The following is a 22,384-nucleotide window of genomic DNA, read 5'->3' as shown; positions in this document are numbered from 1 at the left end:
GATTGTCTGATTTTAAAATAATAGTTGAACAGCGTAAATTTTAATTCTTTTAACTTTATGTAATTTGAAATGACTGATCTCAAGCTAATTGTATAAATTTTCCACAATTTCGTAAATGTATGTTTCCCTTAAAATATTAAGTTGAAAATATGCACGAATATTGACTTATTTAAATTTGAAAAGGTTAGTTTTAGAAAGAAAACATTGTTAAAAATGTATCATATGTCACAAACAAAAATTTGATTATATTTACATGAGTTAGGATATCATATGAATATTTTTTTTTGTATATAAATCGGTTAACCTCTGTGCGTAACTGCAGAAACTAATCTCTTGAGTCTTGTAGTGTTGGAGTTGCAACTCCATTGATGCACAAGGTTGAAGATGAAAGAATTTTGGAGAGAACGAGAGGTAAGTTGTAAATAACTTTTCTAACAAATTTTCTCTCAATCACAAAATGATAAAATCTGTTACAAATGAAACTCACTTTGGGTTTAAATACTAACAACCAAATTAAACTAAAATGAAATACTAGAATCTGAATTACATTTCAACATCATCTCTTAATTCATATTCAAGATTAAAAATCAACAACACCAATTTCATCCCTCAAATTTATGAAGTGTTCAGTTTTGATTATTTTCGTCATAACATCTACAAGTTGCTTATGAGTACTACAATGAACCACCTCAAACACTCAACTTTGAACTTGATTGTGCAAAAAGTGAAGCTTTTTGTAAATGTGTCTGCTTCTTCCATGCAACACTGGATTCTTGGCAAGACTTATGGAAAATTTGTTGGCAACAACTTCATAAGCAAAATAGCTTGACACACTGACAAAGCCCCAATTATGTATTCAGCTTTGCAAGTTGACAATGCTACCACTAGTTACTTCTTGAAACACCAAGAGATATGGGCACCAAGATACATAAATATATACCGGTTTACTAGAATGTTTACAGTACCATGCAATACCCCTTATGTACACTCTATAACCACACTTGTCTGATTCTGAATAACACATCAACTCTACATCATCTGACACTCCTTATGGAAACATAATTCCTTACCTTACAGTCTCTTTCACATACCTGAGTATCATAATTGCATCTTTGTAATGTGACCACTCTGGTTTACTCATAAACCTACTTACTATTCTAACTACATAACATATGTCAGGCCTGGTGTTACACATATATCTCAGAGAGCCAACCAACTGTTTAAAAGTCGTGGCATCTACATCCTTACTATCAGCATCAGAATCCATTTTATGATTTGTCTCTGCAGATGTGACTGCATATTTACAATTCATCAAATCAAATATTTTCACCAACTCAAGTTCATACTTCAGTTGGTGCACAATGTTTCCCTTTTCAGAGTGTAAAACCTTCATCCCTAGAAAATGTACCATGTTTCCAAGATCAATCATATGAAATGCATTCATCAACGCCCTTTTGAACTTGTTTATCTCTATAATACAACTCCCTATCAGCAATATGTCATCAACATAAAGACACATCAAAGTAGTCTAAACCGGATTTTTGTAGAGATCCTATGGCTACTAACTTTGCTTTATGCTTGGAAATTATCCCATTTGGCTTTATATTTATCTTGAAAACCCTTCTCACACTAATGACTTTCTTTTTCTTTGGCAAAACAATCAACTCCCATGTTTTTTTCTTTCAATTACCTAAAGTTCTTCCTTCATGACATTCACCCACACTTTCTTCTTAAGTTCCTTATAGATGTTGACAGGTTCAAAATCCACCATCATGGCTCACTGTAGGACTACACCTTCATAGTCCAGCACAGTATCATGCAGTAACTCGAAACTACACAAGTTCGCCTTCAAAGCCAATTCACCTTTAGAGGCTATATTACCTTCAGAAGTTGGATTACCTTCAGACTCGGACTCACCTTCAAAGTCAGAATCTCCTTCACATTCAGAATCTCCTTTAGAGGCAGATTCTCCTTCAGAGTCAGACTCAACTTCAGAGCCGGAACCTTCAGGGGCAGGTTCTTCAGAGCCAGATTGAGGCTTGTTCCAGTCCTAACCTTTTGATTCTTACATAGTGACATATCTGCTGACAGCGATTTTGTTGGTCATTGGTGCCTTTTACTAGTTTACCACTTTTGCCGACATTTTTATTCTTTTACTAGTTTACCACTTTTTTCATCGGGGTGTACGAAAAGTATTTTCTTTGCATTTTGTGATTATTTTTTCTATTTTAGGCCCATTTCACAAAATAAATAAAAAAATCATTTCTAATACATGTATCCATTGTCTCGAAGAATAATTCATATATGTTCCCTTTTTCTAATACACATGGCGGACAACAAGATCGATAGGCAGCATTACAATAGCTTTTGCAGATCTTGGCAACTTTTGCTTCATCCTTATCTTTAATGTTATAGCTTATTATTAATTCCCTGTACTAGACTCGTATCAACGTCATCATTAAGTCACAACTGCATTCAACATCTTCTGAGCTAGAACCTGCATGAGATAAGTCTTGTTTAACTATTCTAATAGTGTTCATTATATTTTGTTGTACATACAAACATTTCTCATTTGATAAAAGAAAAATGGTTTATAATAGTTTCCCACACAAAATAGTCACGATATTGTACAATTGGCCGAGATCTTGTGATTTTCAACGAAAAAGATATTTCTTAACAATATTCATCCTTTTTATTAAAATTTAACAAGTAGTACTGCGTGATTCGTGATAAATATTAAAATGTTCCATAAAGATTTTAAAAATTTAATCAAATAGTTATGTATTCTATTGTAGATTATAAATATTATTTCAGATTTAAAATTTTAAATTTAAATTGATTTATTTAAGTTAAACAACAAGAAAAACTGCTATTAACTATGACGAAATTCGCAGCTAATTTGAAGTAAATCTCTATCAAATAAAATTAGTTGGAAATTTGTCTAGGATTAACTACTATATAGGTCGTAGCATGGATTAGGTGGCTAATTATCTAGTTCAAAAATCTCTAGCGAATTTCAAACAAATATTTTAAACCTCCTAGCTAAACCACAACTGAATTGTAGCAAAATATCAGTCTTTAGTTCAAGTTTCCAAGCTAAACAACCGCAATATGGCTACAAAAGTTTTACAACGAATCTCAAGCTAAATACAATTAATTCATATTTTTTATAACCACTTATTTAACGAAACAAAACTAATTTTAAAAAATTAATAATATTTTTTTCATTTAAACTTATACTTAATTACTATAACCAGAACACAATGAAAAATAAATTTCATATTTTATATATCTTATAATTAAATTAACTAAAAAAATAAGTTATTATATGATTAACAATACAGAAAAAATAATTGTATAAATTGTAATTACTGTAATTACATCTAAGTTACACTACACATATAAACAAAAAAATTTGTTTTTTATTTACAATCACTAATAATTGAAGACCTTGTCATTTCTTTAGGTTTGAAAGAGGCTTTAAAGCTTCCACAACTTCACTTAGAGGTCTGGATTTCAGAAAGTGTGCGGCTAATTGAGAAGCTTTCATTAGTCCTTTTGAGACTCTATTAATCGATAAAACATTCTACTCTCTCCTATATGTGGTCGAGCTCATTTGACAAGGTTATACTCGTCCTCGGGACATTGTTTGTCCATAAATATTCTGTCTGTCAACAAAATCATAGTATAATGAATAAGAATGCACGCAAAATGTAGATAAATGAGTCAAATTTACATTTCTCTCCATAATCTTTTGAGGTCCAAACTATTGGGTCGAGTTACCATTCGAGTCGGTCAGCCCATTAATGTAATTCAATGCATCTTCACGCAAACAGTTTATCAAGTACAATCACAAAAAGATACCCAATACTCATAATCCATAATCAACAAAGCTAATTATATTTAACATATCCAACACAACACAATAGTAAAGTATCTTGGAAGCTTGAAAACGAAGTTTAATTAACAAACACGAGAATAAATAGAATTTTAGTCAAAACTAGAACTATAAAAATCAATTTCAGCAGTCCTAATGAAATTCTTATTAAGTTGAAATTACATACTTATGATAGTCATTATCTTTCGGATAAACCAACGGGATATGTTTGCCTCTATGAAAAAAATTCTACCTTACCATGCATGTAAAATAAAACAATCGAGAAATGTTGTATATTAGTCTCAGTCTACTCAAATTTGGTGACATCCAGTTCAATTGGTCAAACTCTCACAAAATCGATCAAATTCTTTGAATGTAAACAAATATTTTTTTCATCGCATCATGGCAATAGCAAAAAAAAAACTAAATTGAAATGCGTGATTTCATAAATAATTTTCAAAAACAGCCCAAGAGAAAACTTACAAAGTAAAGGTACCCCTCCATGCTAAAATTATTAGGTGCAAGCTCCAAAAACAATTTAATAAAATAAAGGAAGAAGTTCCCACGCTCAGTACCATCTTTTTTGTTGTGGCACCTACAATATAATAGCAATTAGTCTTCTTTTAACCTTTGATGATTGGGTTACACAGAGGTGGAAATCATAAAAAGAGTCATTTTCACCTTGGGCACTAATAATGGGATTTGAGATATCAGATGCTTAGTCTCCACCCTGTCCCATGCTTTATAAATGTCTTGAACAAATCTGCAAATGAAAATAAAAATTGGTAAATTATAAATACTTTGACAGGACACAAATGTCTGATCAAAATAATAGATATTGTTGAATGAGGCACACCTTCTTATCTCTAGTTCAAGCGTCGTGGATTGGACATTTTAAGAGAGATGAATTATTACACACTGAGATATAACAGTTACTTTATTTTTTTTTGACTTAGCCTTTATTCCTATTAGTCAGGCTGTTATATAGGAATAGTAGTTTATAGGCTATTGGCTTATATATATAGTCTTCTGCTGATGCCACTTCCACAACCCCTTCTCCAAGCACATCTTAGGCTCAATATACTCAGCTTCTCAATCTTCTCCAACAACATCTTACAACCAATTCTCCTCCTGTTGCAACTACTCCTCTGGATTCTGATCTTAACTCTCCGATCTCCTCAACGGGTAATGTCAACACTATTTCCTCTCATCTAGGTAAGTACTTTACTCCATGGATAATTGATATTGGTTCCACGCATCACATAACATATTCTCTTTCTAATTTCTCTACTTATCATAATATTTCTCCCTTTACCATGAAAATGCCTAATGGGCATGCTACATATGCCACCATTTCTGGAACTGTAGTTCTCTCTGACAATATTAAACTCACTAATGTTTATTATATTCCATCATTCACAGTTAACCTTATCTCTGTCACTCAACTTACTACTGCTTCTGATTGTTATTTAAGTTTTCATATTGATAAATGTTTGATTTTGCAGAATTCGTGCCGGAAAACGATTGGTATAGCTAAGAGTTATGGCGATCTTTACATTTTAAATGCCCCCATCTTTACATTTTAAATGCCCCCGTGCTGCCATGTAATTCTACATCTGATTCTTGTAGTCATGTTAGTTCCATTTTAGATAGCAATGCCAATTTATGGCACCATAGGCTAGGACATATATCTGATGCTTTATACAAATGCATTTCTATGCAATTTCCTTATATTATATATAATAAACATGACCCTTGTGATGTTTGTCAATTTTCCAAACAAAAACGATTGCCTTATTCTGTTAGTTCTAGTACTTCAGCTTATATTTTTGATATTATTCATGCCGATAGTTGGGGCCCGTATTCTATTCCTTCGGTTGCTGGCCATAAATATTTTTTGACACTTGTTGATGATTATAGCCGTTTCACCTGGATCATTTTAATGAAGTTGAAAAGTGAAACTAGAAAACACATATGCGCACCTTTATCTCCTTTATTGAAAATCAATTCTCAACTTCATTAAAATGCCTATGAAGTGATAATGGCTCTGAATTTTTAATGCACGATTTTTTTCTTTCAAAAGGCATTCTTCGCCAACATTCTTGTGTTGAATTCCCTCAGCAGAATGGCTTGGTTGAAAGGAAGCACCAACACATTTTAAATGTGGCTCGGGCTCTTTCCTTTCAAGCAAACCTTCCAAATTTTTTTGGCATTTCTTGATACAACACGTTGTACATTTAATAAACAGACCCCCTTCTCCCTTGTTGAAAAATGCTTCTCCTTTTCATATTTTATATGACAAACCTCCTACTTTATTACATCTTAAAACCTTTGGTTGTTTAGCATATGCATCTACTCTTCATGTTAATAGAACTAAATTTGATTCCCGTGCGAGAAAAACGATTTTTTAGGTTATAAACATGGTATAAAAGGTTATGTTCTTTATGATATATTATCTCATGAATTTCTTATTTCTAGAAATGTTCTATTTTATGAATATGTTTTTCCCTTTCACAATTCTAAACCTCTTCTCAACCCTTCACCTACTCTTACTTCTTCCCTTAGTGAACCTGATCTCGAACCTCTTCCCACCATACCTAAACCTGAACTTCTTCATAACCTACCAGAACATGAACCTCATATGCCTCCTTCACCCATAGTCATTCACCACCTGCTCCCACACCTACACCTAACAGTCCCCCTCCTCTTAGACAATCCACCCGTTTAACCCAACCACCTAGTTATCTAAAGGATTATCATTGCAATCTTCTACAAAATCAATTTACTATCAACCACCTTTCACACAATAATCCATTTCCTCTTTCTTCTGTTATCTCCTACCAAAACTGCTCCCCTCAATACACACATTTTTGCCTATCCATCTCCTCCAATAGTGAACCTAAAACCTTCACTACTGCCTCCAAACCAGAATGCTGGATTAAGGCCATGAAAACTAAGCTTGATGCCTTAACTTCCACCAACACATGGACCATTGTGGACTTACCACTCAATAAACATCCCATTGGATGTAAATGGGTTTACAAGATCAAGTATCATACGGATGGTTCTATTGAGCGCTATAAAGCTCGCTTGGTTGCTCAAGGTCATACTCAAGTCGAAGGTATAGACTATTTTGACACTTTCTCTCCAGTTGTCAAACTCACCACGGTAAGATCTCTCCTTGCTTTAGCTTCCATAAAAGGCTAGTTTTTAGAGCAACTAGATGTTAATAACGCTTTTTTGCATGGAGATTTGCATGAAGAAGTTTATATGACTCTTCCAAAAAGTTTAGTTTTACCTTCTTCTTCTAATCACACCCAGGTCTGCAAGCTTCAAAAGTCCATTTATGGACTTAAACAAGCTAGCAGACAATGGTATGCAAAACTCTCTTATTCCCTTATTTCCATTAGTTATAAACATTATGTCGCTGATTACTCTCTTTTCACTAAAACTCATAATTCATCTTTTACAGCTTTACTTATATATGTTGATGATATTGTACTTGCTGGAAATGATTTTTCTGAAATACAATCTGTTAAAAGTTTTCTTCATAAATCTTTTAAAATTAAAGATCTTGGGAATCTTAGATTTTTTCTTGGACTTGAAGTTGCTCGATCTTCCAAAGGAATCTCTATTAACCAAAGAAAATACACGCTTGACCTTTTGTAAGATACTGGACAACTTGCTTCCAAACCTTCTAAGACACCTTATGATACTTCTCTAAAACTGGATTGTGAAAATTCTCCCATCTTGGAAGATAATTCTACCACGAGACCCGACATTTCATTTGTGGTGCAACAGCTTAGTCAATACATTTCTAAACCTCGAAATGTTCATTTTAACGCTGCTATTCACGTCTTCCGATATTTAAAAACTGCTCTTGATACTGGTTTATTTTACTTGTCTACTGCTGATTGTAATTTATCTGGTTTTGCAGATTCTGACTGGGCTACATGTTCAATTTCTCGCCGTTCCATCACTGGATATGCTATTTTTCTGGGTTCTTCACTCATCTCGTGGAAATCAAAGAAGCAGAACACCGTTTCTAGAAGCAGTTCCGAAGCTGAATACCGTGTGTTGGCTAGTTTGACCTGTGAAATACAGTGGCTTCACTTTCTGTTCAAGGATCTGCACCATTCATTTGTCAACCCAACCTCAGTTTATTGCGATAACAACTCTACCATATATCTTGCTCACAACCCTTCTTTTCCTGAGCGCTCGAAGCACATTGAAATCGATTGCCATGTGATTAATCGCGAGAAGATTGACTCGCGCCTCATAAAGCTTTTTCCTATCAACACAAGATTTCAACTTGCAGATTTTTTTACCAAACCTCTGTACAAACCGGCTTTCGACTTGCACATTTCCAAGCTTGAAGCAAGATAGAAATTAAAATGTGAATATGAAATTTAATGTAAAATCTATAGTAATATATGTAAGGTTTTAACTAGTATACAGAGGAAATATGTTGTCAAGGACATTGATGAAGTTTGTATTCTAATTCCAGTTAAGAAAATTGCTGAGTTTTATTATAAGATATGCTTATTTAAATTCAACCCTTGTAAGATATACCTATTCAGTTATTAGTTTAAATTATATTAGAATTGTAAATCTAACTTGTTATAATCGAGAATAATATCAGCGGTATCAATTGCCTTAATAAATTATTCATTTAATAACTAAAAGAGGAGTATGCCACCAAGTAAAAGCATCTAGAGACGAACAAAGATTAGCAAGAGCATCACAATGGTTTTCTTCTCTAAAATATACTTCATACATATATACATTACATGTTTAACTAAACAATTAAATATAAATAATATTATTTGACAATATACCTATTTGCTATTATATCTAAGTTATTTTAATTTAATCTTTTTGTCGGGTATATTGAGAAAAAAAATTATTTTCTCTTCATGTAAAAGTTGATAGTTCTCAAAAATCGATTATCATCAAAGTTAACTTCACGTTATTTAAAATATTTTATAAAAAAAAAAATAGATTAATTTTTCTTTATACAAAAGTTAACACCTTATTTAAAATATTTTAATTATATTAAAAAATGTCTTCTAATTAAAAAAAAATTATCGTTATACAATGAAAATTGGTTAAAGATACTAGGATCAAATTAGAGACCAATTTATATATAAAATGGCTAATAACTTTTTGTTATTTAGATTTTAAATTAATCTCTAAATACTAACATATTATTAAAATGTGAGATTTTTTCTAGAATTTGACCGACCATTTGAAGTAAAATTTACTTTTTTAGTTAAGTTTTTTTCAACAATTTAAACTTAAATTCTAGGTTAATAATATCTTTATTTTTACAGGTGTAAAATTGATTTCAAAGTGATCTTGAAATGTTTTATTTTTCTAAATTAGCATTTATTCTATTTGAAATTAAAATTTGTAGTTTCTGAATTTAAACATGATTTTTTTATCGAAATTTGTTGTTCAACTCACATTTATATATATATATATATATATATATATATATATATATATATATATATATATATATATATATATATATATATATATATATATATATATATATATATATATATCAAATCTATCAAACTCAATTATATTAAAATCAATTCTATCAAATACTACTTCACTTAGAGCACCTCATTATTTTTCAATATTAAAGGATTTTGACCAAATTGTATATCAATTTATTTTTAAATTATTATTTTTATCAGAGTTTTTCATTCATTTTACATAAAATGTTTTATATAACATTGATTTGAATTAATTAAATAAAATAAAGAAAATGCTTTTATAAAAAAAATTCACTTTTTAAAGATTTTCAAATAAAAAAATATATTTTTTAGAAAAATTAATTTTTTAAAACTTTTAATACATTGTATACTTGTATAGTTTTTTAAAGCTTGACTTTTTTAAGAATTAAAAAAAAAAAATCCATGAAACTCGTTAACATTTAGCTGGTAAAAAATAAATCCATAATATTAAATACTAAAAATAAAGCAAAAAATAGAATAAATTTTTTTTTTTAGTTTAGCCAACCAACTTCAATTTATACAATGGACCGACTAATTTGATTTCATGGTTCAAAGAGACGACTCACTAACTAAGTCTTGTTTCTACCAAAAATCAAATCCGTATGGTATCCGAACAATTCGTCCTAATTATAAACTATTTTTCCACTAGAGCCCAAATAATGGATAATTTGATTGCACCCTACTTTGACTAGACACATTTAGGATAACAAGACCATAAATACTAATAAATGAAAGCAACATTAATTCACTCGATAAATTGAATTGAACTAAACTTACGCGTCATTGTTTCCCATCAGGTTTCATTATATTTACTTCTTTCTCACACTATATTATATATCACTGCACTCTTCACCATCTTCATCACACATATTTAACTCCATTGTTACTTATTCATATTTTCTTCTATATAGTAACATTTTTAGATTGTGTCAGGTTTCAAAATGAAGAAAGATATCATAGCTCTTGAAAATGGTGTTGCAAATGTTCCAAATTCTCTTCTTGATGATGATGGAAGACCCAAAAGAACTGGTATCATTTCTCTCTATATATCTTCTCCATGCACACCTTTTATGATGTCTATGTTCTTTTTTGGGGTGAAATTGTGATTTTTTTGTTAAATAGTTTAGTAATCAAAATTTCATACGGTTAAATATTCTAAAATTGAATAAGTTAGATGTTGCAGATTCAAATCAGTAAAATTGTGATAATTTTAATTTATCTTAAATTAACAGTAAAATTATTTTGAGGATTTAATATTTAATATCAGAAACGGAATTTGAGTATGAGACTTATTATTGTATGCGTAATTATGGGTGAATACATCTTATTATTGTATGCGTAATTATCGGTGAATGCACCGGTTTTTGAAGTTTGGTCTGAATATTTTCTTAAATTCAATTAATTTAATTCTTTTTATTTAAATAAAAAAAAAAAAGTAAAAAGTTGATTTGTAAGTAAGGAAATAAAATTAAAAAGTTTGGATTCATGAATTTGCCTTTTAATTCATATGCATGAACTTGCACTTTTTTTTATTCATCGAACATTTGTTTGGTTGTGGATTTATCTTTAATCTTTGATGTATTTTATGAATTGCCATTTGGGAAAAGGACAACCACTAAGCTAAGTATCTTCAAAAGGGTAATCACTAAACCAATTTCTTATTTGTTTTCTTACATATAGTCAACTACTTTTCACCATTTTAGTTATCTAAAATTCTTGTTCTTGTTCATGAAAATGTTGTTTATAGTTTTGACTCACATAAAGGACTAAAAATTCGATTTTTAAAGTTAGATTATAATTAGATAAATTCGCTTTTATAAATAACTATGATTATGATGTGTTAACAGCTGGATATATTTTTTACCTTAAAAGAAAAAGAGAAGTAAGTGCATGTTTGAATTGGCTTCTACTAACCTCAAAAGCACTTCTAATCCACTTTAATTTGAAAATTGGTTTTTTTTTCTTGTTTGGATACTTTTTCAAAATCAACTCTCCTCCTCCAAAAGCAATTCTAGTAGAAGCTACAATTCCTAGCTTTTGAGTTTAGTAGAATCAATTCTACATTTATTATATATTATTTATTACAACTCTTTTAAATTTTCCTACTTTACCCTCTTTAATTTTCATCAATTACTTCTTTTCTTTTTGATTTGTACTAGAATTCATTACCATTTTGGTATTTATACAATTCAAAATCAATTTTGTTAAAACTATCCAAACAACATTAATTGATAACAATAACTTCTATATCATTGTATCCAAACATAAATCAATTCTTCTAAACTCAATTCTGTTAAAATCAATTCTACCAAACTCAATTCTCTCATAATCAATTCTAACCACCACCAATCCAAACACACCCTAAAGTATTTATCTTTGTCTATTTCATAAGTTTCTTCTGTAACTTTTCATAAATTAATATTTAATGTTACATTTTTATCTAGATATTATTAAAATACAATTACTTTTTATATGTCATATAAAAGTTTAATTTTTATGGTGTAATATTTTTATTATTAAACAACAGTGTAAAATAAAAGTTAAAATATATTATTTTAAAGGAAGTTAAAATAAAATTACAAAATTACAAAAACGTGGTTGTAATTAATTGATAATACATTTTAATTAAATTATTTTATATAATATTTCAGATTCTATTTTCTTAAAAATCGGAATAAATTATTAGAATTATTTTTAGTAAAATAGTGTTGAGATAAAAAGGAAAAAAAATATATATACCTTCTTCGATTCAACAAATATATTTAATAATATGAATATGATTAATATAGAGAGATCTTTTTTAATTTATTTTATTTTTTATAATTGAGATTTATCATTATAAATAGATATTTTTTTTAAATAATAATTTTAATGTTTGACCTCTCTACTTACCAAAGAAAATTGTGGTCCCTTTATAAAATTGCATTTTGCATTTTCCAATTTCACTTTTTCCCCCTTTTTTTTACTTCACCTTAATTTTTAGGTTAATTTGGATCATGTCCTTATTTATTATTGATAAAAACAAATACTTTAACATATTGTACAAGATTAAAATTTCAAAAATTAAGATAAAATAATACAATGATTGATTGTTAGATTCAACATTATTATTCGAATTTAAATATTCTCTCCGTCCTATCTCAAAAGCAAAATTTATTTTTTAGATTTATTGAATAATCGAGTTATCTGATCTGATCAGATACATTAATTATCCAATAAACCTAAAAAGTGAAATTTGTTTATAATATATGAGAGACTAGTTGTATTTGTGATATTTTTCATTTACATAACTAGAAAAGTGTTAAAATGATTATCATTTGCAGGAACGGTATTGACTGCGGCTGCACATATCATAAATGCGGTTATTGGGACCGGCGTCCTCTCCTTACCATGGGCCATGTCCCAAATGGGATGGACCCTTGGAATATCATGCATTTTTGTCTTTTCTGGTGTTACACTCTTCACATCAAATCTTCTAGCTGATTGTTATCGATCACCCGATCCAGTTACCGGCAAAAGAAACACCACTTACATGGAAGCTGTCAAAGTTCACTTAGGTGGAAAACAGTATGTGTTTTGTGGTTTGGTTCAGTACATTAACCTTTCTGGTTTCACAATTGGTTTCATCATAACTACATCTACAAGTATAGTGTAAGTTCTTTAACAATTCTCCATTAGCTCTTCATATGATAAATGATGTTAATAATTGCATGGATATGTATATATGTTTTTCAGAACAATATTGAAAAACAATTGCTACCGCAAGAATGGGTTTGAAGCTTCATGTCGTTTTTCTAATAACCCATACATGATTACTATTGGACTAATTGAAATAGTATTATCTCAAATTCCAAATTTTCACAAGCTATCTATTCTCTCAGTCATGGCAGCTACCATGGCTTTTGGCTATGCTTCCATTGGAGTTGGACTTTCTCTTTCAACTTTAATTCAAGGTCTGTTACTTAATTATTTTTATTCCACTCTCATGTTGTTAGAGCTAGTTAGTTTATATTTGTTATAGGTAGTTAATATTTAGTTTTATTATAAGATAGTTAAAATTTGTTAGTTATTCGTGATCATATAAGTTAGTTTTTTCTATTTGATTAGGAAATGGAAACATAAAGAGTACAACATTATTTGCGGGAAACGACGAAAGTCGTAGTACATCAGATATAGCATGGAATATGCTGGTTGCAATAGGAGACATTGCACTCGCTAGTGCTTATGCTCAAATTGCAGTAGATATTCAAGATAGTTTGAAATCATCACCACCAGAAAATAAAACAATGAAGAAAGCAAACGCACTTGCCTTATTCATTATGACTATTTTCTTTATCTTGAATGGATGTGCTGGATATGCTGCATTTGGTTCAAATACTCCTGGTAACATACTCATGAGTTCCGGCTTTCGGAAACCTTTCTGGTTATTGGAATTGGCCAATGTCTTCATAGTTGTCCACCTAGTGGGAGCATTTCAGGTTATACATTGCTTCTTCAAATATATTTAATATGGTTGTTTTTCATCTTCACTTTACACTTTACATTAGAATACTGGTTATTGGCAGGTACTAGTCCAACCTGTGTTTCGTATAGTTGAAATGATGGCGGCGGAAAAGTGGCCAAACTCAAGTTTGGTAACAAGGGAGATTCCTATGAATTTTGGCAAAACAAAATACACTATCAACTACTTTAGATTACTTTGGAGGACAATCTTTGTAATAGTGGTAACTGTTTTAGCCATGGCGATGCCATTTTTCAATGCAATGATTGCCCTTCTTGGTGCTGTTGGATTTTGGCCTTCAGTTGTTTATTTTCCTGTGGAGATGTATATAGTCAAACAAAACATCAGAAAAGGAACAATTCGTTGGATTGGGCTTCAAACATTGAGCATTTTCTGTTTCATTGTGTCATTGGCTGCAACAGTTGGAGCTATTCATGGGTTGGGTGAAGGCATTGGAAAATACAAACCTTTTATGTATAAGGCCTAATGGGGTTTATTGGTATAATTAATGTATTAAATGTGGGCTAAGATAATCATTTATCATATAATTATATAATAGCATGAGTATAAAACCTTGTAAACCATAATATGGTTATTGTCTGTGTCATTTTGATGACATATATTTAAGACTATGCTTAGGAAATAAATAACCAAATGTGGAGGAAAAAATACTTATAATGCAACTTAAAATTATGTTACAAAATTTGACTTAGCTTAATTTTTGTTCTTTTGGCCATAATTAAAATTGCGACTTGTTGTATTTGTATGGTACATTTTTCAATCACGATTGTCTGGTTTTAAAATAATAGTTTAACGGCGTAAATTTTAGTTCTTTTAACTTTATGTAATTTGAATTGACTGATCGCAAGCTAATTGTATAAATTGTCCACAATTTTGTAAATGTATGTTTCCTTTAAAATATTAAGTGGAAAACATGCATGAATATTGACTTATTTAAAATTGAAAAGGTTTGTTTTAGAATAAAAACATTGTTAAAAATGTAGCATATGTCACAAACCAAAATTTGATTATAGTTGCATGAGTTAGGATATCATATGAGTATTTTTTATATAAATCGGATAACCTCTGCGCGTAACTGCAGAAACTAATCTCTCGAGTCTTGTAGTGCTGGAGTTACGACTCCATTGATACATAAGGTTTAAGATGGAGATGAAAGAATCTTAGAGAGAGAGATAAGTTGTAAATAACTTTTCTAACAAACTTTCTCTCAATCACAAAATGATAAAATTTGTTACAAATGGAACTCACTTTGGATTTAAATACTAACAACCAAATTAAACTAAAATGAAATGCTAGAATCTGAATTACATTTCAACATCATCTCTTAATTCAGATTCAAGATGAAAAATCAACAACACCAATTTCATCCCTCAAATTGATGAAGTGTTCAGTTTTGATTGATTTCGTCATAAAATATACAAGTTGCTTCTGAGTACTATAATGAACCACCTCAAGCACTCCACTTTGAACTTGATTGTGCAAAAAGTGAAACTTTGTGTAAATGTGCCTGCTTTTTCCATGTAACAACACTGGATTCTTGGCAAGACATATGGTAGATTTTTTGTCAATCATCAATTTGAATGGTTTGCTTACCTTGAGCTTTAGTTCCTACCGCAACTTCATAAGCAAAATAGCTTGACGCACTAACAAAGCACCAATTATGTATTCAGCTTCACAAGTTGACAATGTAACCACTAGTTACTTCTTGGAACACCAAGAGATAGGAGCACCTAGGTACATAGATATGTACCATGAAGTACTCCTTATGTCCACTATGTAACCACGCCCGTCTGAGTTTGAATAACACATCAACTCGACATCATCTGACACTCCATATGGAAATATAATTCCATGCCTCACATAGTCTCTTTCACATACCTGAGTATCCTTACTGCATCTTGGTAATATGGACCACTTTGGTTTACTCCTAAACCTACTTACTATTCTAAATGCATAACATATGTTAGGCCCGGTGTTACACATATATCTCAGAGAGCCAACCAATTGTTTGAAAGTTGTAGCATCTACATCCTCACTGACAACATCAAAAACCATTTTATGATTTGTCTCTACAGGTGTGACTGCATATTTACAATTCATCAGATCAAATCTCTTCAGCAACTCAAGTTCATACTTTAGTTGGTGCACAATGATTCCCTTTTCAGAGTGTAAAACCTTCATCCCTAGATAATATACCTTGTTTCCAAGGTCAATCATATCAAATGCATTCATCAGCACCCTTTTTGTAAGTTTAAGAGTGCGCCTAAGAGGGGGGTGAATTAGGACTTTGAAAATTTATCCAGTTTTAAAAACAAATTGTTCTTGTTTTTCTGGTTTGGTGCAAGAGTTTAGAAATGTGTTACTTTTCTTTGCTGGTTTATGATTTGTGATGAAAGCGGTAAATGTCAAATTAAAATGAAAAGGTTTCATGAGGAGTGCATGAAAAGGTGTTAAAAGTTGCTGTTTTTTTTAAAATTCATACAGGACTTGTTAAGTCGTTTTACGGATACCGAACTTAACAAGTTCGCAAAAATTTTGAATTTCAAATAATTATTCAAATTTTAAACAGCATCAGGTTTTGTTAAGTCAGTTAACCAGACCTGACTTAAAAAATACTAACAACTTTTTAAAAAAAAGTTTTTTATTTTATTATTATTATTATTTATGCATTTGAATCAAGGATTTTTATGCATGGTAATTTGTCTAATTATTTGAACCAACCTAATGCAACATCTATTGATTTATCCTAGTCAATAGATTATATTTGAAAGTGATTTAACATAGTTCCAACATGAAGAAAAAAATTATGAAAGTGATTTTGAACACAAATGACCAATGCATGCAAGTAATTTTTTGGAGAATAATTGAGCACTAAATTTATCAATATAAATGCATGCTTGTACCTTTATCAATCAAGATCCATGCAAAGTCTTCAAAGTAAAAGTCTTGAATTATTTAATGCTAGCTTTCACACATGATGAGTTTTGAACACTTGAATTGATAAAATGTATTTGAAGCTTTTTCCATACTTTTTGATATGATTATTTGACTTGTACTTTGTCTTCATCAAAACACATTGGATGGAGAGTCTTGACTTAACACTTTTGAACTTGTTTATCTCAGAAATACAGCTCCCTGTCAGCAATATGTCATCACCATAAAGACACGTCATAATCAGATTGCCATCTGGGGTATGTTTAACATACACACCATACTCAAGATCACATTTATAAAATCCCTACTATTTGAAAAAATAATCAATCTTCATATTCCCAGCCCTTGGAGCCTGTTTAAGCATGTACAAGGCTTTATGCAGCTTGTACACCATCCCTTCTTTGTTCTTTATCACAAATCCAGAAGGTTGTAACACATACATTTATTCTTGCATTGGACCATTTAGAAATGTTAATTTGAAATCTAAATGTATCAGAGGGCAATTCCTAATTGCAGCTATATCAATCACCAGTTTTGTTGTTTCATGTCTAGCTACAGGTGAAAATACTTCAAAGTAGTATAAACTAGATTTTTGTAGAAATCATCTAGCTACTAAATTTGCTTTATGCCTGCAAATTAACCCATCTGGCCTCAGATTTATCTTGAAAACCCATCTCACACTAATGACTTTCTTGTTCCTCGGAAAAACAGTCAATTCCCATGTCTTTTTTCTTTCAATTACCTCAAGTTCTTCCTTCATGGCATTCACCCACACTTTCTTCTTAAGTGCCACATTGATGTTGACAGGTTAAAAATCCACCATCATGGCTCACTGTATGACTTCACCTTCATAGTCCAGCTTAGTATCCTGCAGCAACTCGAAGCTTACAAGTCTTCTTGGTATCTGCCTAATTCTTTGTGGTCTCTGAAACTACACAAGCTTACCTTCAGAGCCAAGTCCACCTTCAGAGGTTGGATTACCTTCAAAAGTTGGATTACCTTCAAACTCTGACTCACCTTCAGAGTCAGAATCTCCTTCAGAGGCAGGCTCTCCTTCAGAGTCAGACTCAACTTCAGAGGCGTGACCTTCAGGGGCAGGTCCTTAAGAGGCAGACTGAGACTTTTTCCAATCCTAACCCTTTGATTCTTTCATCGTGTCATCTCTACTGATAGCGATTTAGTTGGTCATTGGTGTCTGACCCTAAATTTTGTCGGCATTTTTGTTCTTTTACTAGTTTACCACTTTTTTCATTGGGGTGTACGAAAAGTATTTTCTTTGCATTCTATGCTTGCTTTTTCTATTTTAGGCCCATTTCACAAAATAAATAAATAATCGTTTCTTTTTTATTTTTATTTTTTTGTATTCAATCATTAGTTCAACAATGGATCTAAGTGACAAAAATAAAATCTTTTCATTCGTTCAATCATTAGTTTACACCAGAGTTCGAATTACACTAAAAAAAGTCCAAGAGTAATTTCAAAATTACAAGACTTGAGCCCTAAGTTGTTATTCAGTTACAAATCAATTTTAATATGTAAAATCATTCCAAAATATTGGTTGGGAGGTCTTTGTAGCTATAACTTTGTGTTTGGTTTGGAGGATAGCCATTGTAAACTCCGGTATGTTTATAAGAAGGTTTTGGGAAAAATCATTGAAAAGCTTACACAAGATCATAATGGAAACTCTCAAGAAAAATATTTTGGGGAGAGGAGTATGTCACTTTATTAGAATGAACCTCTATAAATTTAAATTGCTTATCTATCTTCTCTTATCTCTTTTCACTTCATTTATTTCCAGTGCATTTATCTATTTGATTTTCTATTTTCCTTTTTTTATCTTGTTTGTTTTACAAACGTGTTTTAAAATCTGAGTTTGTTTCAACCACCCCCTCTCCCCCATTGTGTTTGGAGTCACTTGTCTAACATCCTAAACATAAGAATAAAAATGATAAATCTAAGAATGACACTTCAACCAATTTCAATGTGTCAACATACAATGACCTCAAGTGGCATGTCTCTTAATGTTATAATTCTTCAGAGATGGTGAGGGCATGAGATGGACTTGAACTCTTATCCTTTAATGTTATAGCTTATTACTAATTCCTTGTACTAGACTCGTATCAACATCATCTCTTAAGTCACAACTTCATTCAGCATCTTCTGACTTAGAACCTGCATGAGATAAGTCTTGTTTAACTATTTTGATAGTGTTCATCATATTTGTAACTCTTGCACACTAAAATAAAATTAAATTAAAAGATAGAGAACCTAGTGTGCTCACTACAAAATATGGAAATTAACTTAAAAACATATATAAATAATTATAAATTTCTTGTATACAGTTAATGAATCCAACTATTAGAGAGATATATAACTCACATAAATGCATTTATCAGACGCAAAGAAAATGGTTAGTCTTTTAAATGGAATCGATATCATTAGTTATCTATCTAGGTTTGTTAGACATAGATGTAATTAAAAAAATATACAAAAAAAGGAATTAATGTGTCAAAAATTATATAGAGAAACAAATAAGACTTGATATAGTAACCCTATAAATTAACACAAGTTTGTTTTTTATTTTTTTACTTTTTCTTTGTCCTACTCGCATGTATCCTAGAAAAACAATCGAACTCACAAGTTTTAATCCTCAACAATAGAATATTATATTCTAAATTTTCAAAATAGATTATTTTTGTTTATATAAGTGATAGATATCAATTCATTTGAGTTATTCTCAACTATGCAGGCCATTCATACATAATCTTTGAATTTCTTATTAGTATGATATGTATTTAGTTCATTCATATTTTTCTCCACTCGAATTGTGACATAAATTGTTTCCTAACCATGTCAAGTTGATGACACTTGATTATTTAGTTTTTATCGATGACCACAATTGCAACATTAATTAGTACGAAGAATATTTGTCGGCTAGACATATATATTCTCTTTGACATAAAAACGAAAATTTCACTAATCACACATTTATATTATTTTGTCGTTTATACATGCAAAAATTTCTCGTTTGATAAAATAAAAATGTGAACACTCCGATATCCTTGAGTTTAGTTGGATACCGGTACCCTTATCCAATCAAACATTATGATTCAACGTCACGTCACTTTTTATTTTATTTTATTTTAAAAATAAATTAAAATTTTAACAAAAATTACACTATAATGGTTTTCCTACAAAATGGCATCACACAAAATAGTCACGATATTGTATAATTGGCCGAGATCTTGTGATTTTCAACGAAAAAAATATTGCTTACCAATATTATTTTTGGAAATTTCTTTGGCCACCTCCCAACCTTCTAGCCCACCTCTGCTGAAAAACCCAAACTACCCCTGACTTCGAAAATGCATTTCCGAAATGCAAGTGTTAGCTGAAGATTTCGTTTTGTAGTATTTGTCCTTCGAAGAAGTAGAAAATCGAAGGAAAGATGGTTACTGATAGCCATCCCTTAAAAATAAAAGAATGGCTACTGATGGTCATGCTTCGAGAATAAAGATTTCTAAGTTCGCTATGAAGATAATGAATACTGAAAGCTAGTGAAAAAGTATGTATCTTCGGGGACTTAGACAAAATTTATAAATATATTCAAGTATTACTACTTAGCGTGTTTTCGTAGTGTTTTTAATACACTGCCACGCATCGAAGACGGACTCAGGCGGGAAGATTTGAAATTCGAAGACGGTTTCGTAACTGTCCAAGTAACAGATGGCGTCGCTAGAAGTTCTTATGAGAAACGTGGCAGCAGATTAGTGTAGGACCGTTAAGGTCGAAACTAGTATAAATAGGAGTCTTAATGTTAGGATTCTGTGTGTTCATTTTGTACAAATCACTCACATATTTACTCAAGTATCAAGCGTTAAGAGAAAGAGTTCGCTGAGAAAATGTACGTATGACACCACCACTTTAATACATGTGTATTATCTTTTGTTTTCAAATATCTTCCAGAATTACTGCATTTCGTTTACTTCTTGTCGTTTACATTTCTGTATCTTTACTTTAATGTCATTTACTTTCGAATTACTTTCATGTTATTTACTTTCAAAGTCTTTAACGTTTCTGCAGTTTAAGATTCTTTACGTTTTAAATAGTCCTTTTAATTTCATATGTTATGTTACTTATCTTTTCGTTGAAGTCACATTTATATACAACAAAGTGATTATCAAGACTATTTGTTCTTTGATCGAACAACGCTTATTGAAGAAGACAAATCATGAATATGGTTCGAATGAACGTTGATAACAATCTTCTTGACTATGTGTCCTAGGATCAATCTAGTCGATCCTGCGAGTAACCAAATCATATTTATTATAGTTTGGAAGACTAGCGGTTGTTTACCGGAAATCACCGTAAACAAATTGGCACGCCCAGTGGGACCGTGTCAAGCAGATTGTTTTAATCAATTGCTTTATTTTTGTCTAGACAATATCAAGATCTTGTATGAACCTTAGGAACGGTAAATTAAAGAACAGTGCACAACCGATTCCCAAACAAAGGTACAACAAGAAAATGGTCGTTACGGCCAGTGCAGGGGGTGATCGAGATCCCCCACAAGGTTCAGGATCAGGAGCGGCAAATTCGACTTCTACTCAAGGAACACGAGATGCAACGGGTCCAAATGGATCGAGACCTGCAGATAATTCCCAGGCTTTGCCTGAAAATAATACAGGGCCTTTAGGGACTATTCCAGTTTCAGTGTCGACAACCGCACCCTCATCCACAAGCGCAGAGGACGTATTGTTTTCCTCGACAAATGCTGCAAATAATTTGTCTGGTCAAGGCACGAATTCTGCTTTCGAATGGAGACCAAATAGTTCATATGGAATGCCATACCCATATGGAACAGGCGTACGAGGGGCAGGATCTATATATGCCCCAACTAACAATGTGACATTTTCACCGAATGTTAGTTCAGTGGGTCGAAGTGCACATAACACTAGTTTTGCTACCCAGGTGCCCCACTTTACCACAAATAACCAAGCAGCATTTCGACAAGAAATGGATGCAAGCAACCATGATATGGTAGGGGTTTTGGCCAGAGAATTGACTTCAGTTTTAAGCCCACTAATGGCAAATGTTACTACTACAAATAGAAAAAACATGGAGACTTTCCAAAAGATATCATCTCAAATGAATCGAATGGCGGAATTCATGGGAATAACACCACCTAAAAGGAAAGACAAACAGCCTTCGAATCAAGAAAAGAGGCCCATTTTGGAACGTGTACAAGATATAGTTCCGTCATCTAGGACAGCCACTAGGGATGTAGGCCCCTCACGAAGAACAGAGATGTTCGAAGGAACTCCAGTAATTAACTTAGAAGCTTCAAATCAAAGAGCCGTCCCCGTTCGACAGGAAACGGAGGAGGAGCGACCCAGATTAAGGATTGTGGGTAGGAACGAACACCCAGATGAGGTTGTTCAAAGAGTCAGAAGAGAAAATCTGGCTACAGAAAATAACTTAACTGCCATGATAGAAAGGGTTATGGCCAATAATGGCCTTAGT

General features: G+C 31.5%; 1 protein-coding gene across 2 annotated transcripts; it reads left to right on the top strand.

Moving 5' to 3' along the window:
• Positions 1-10,135: 10,135 nt before the first annotated feature.
• On the top strand, positions 10,136-14,631 carry LOC131654778 (amino acid permease 1-like). Of its 2 annotated transcripts, XM_058924711.1 has the most exons (6): positions 10,136-10,202; positions 10,339-10,434; positions 12,729-13,056; positions 13,141-13,358; positions 13,513-13,883; positions 13,971-14,631. In XM_058924711.1, exons 2-6 carry the CDS (start codon positions 10,347-10,349, stop codon positions 14,391-14,393), a joined length of 1,428 nt encoding a protein of 475 aa, XP_058780694.1. In that variant the 5' UTR covers positions 10,136-10,202; positions 10,339-10,346; the 3' UTR covers positions 14,394-14,631. The 2 variants fall into 2 exon arrangements, with proteins under 2 accessions (XP_058780694.1, XP_058780693.1); XM_058924710.1 differs by lacking the exon at positions 10,136-10,202 and having other exon boundaries at positions 10,209-10,434; positions 13,971-14,630.
• Positions 14,632-22,384: the final 7,753 nt, after the last annotated feature.

Source organism: Vicia villosa, linkage group LG3 (genome assembly GCF_029867415.1).
Source record: "Vicia villosa cultivar HV-30 ecotype Madison, WI linkage group LG3, Vvil1.0, whole genome shotgun sequence".
In the NCBI taxonomy this organism is placed as follows: domain Eukaryota; kingdom Viridiplantae; phylum Streptophyta; class Magnoliopsida; order Fabales; family Fabaceae; genus Vicia; species Vicia villosa.
The sequence above is the reverse complement of the archived record's forward strand: the minus strand, read 5'-3'. Positions and strand labels throughout refer to the sequence as shown.

Coding starts and splice junctions, on each gene's coding strand:
- LOC131654778 (XM_058924711.1), top strand. CDS start 10,347: ATGAAGAAAGATATCATAGCTCTTGAAAATGGTGTTGCAAATGTTCCA. Junction 10,435..12,728: donor TGGAAGACCCAAAAGAACTG/GTATCATTTCTC, acceptor TATCATTTGCAG/GAACGGTATTGACTGCGGCT. Junction 13,057..13,140: donor ACTACATCTACAAGTATAGT/GTAAGTTCTTTA, acceptor TATGTTTTTCAG/AACAATATTGAAAAACAATT.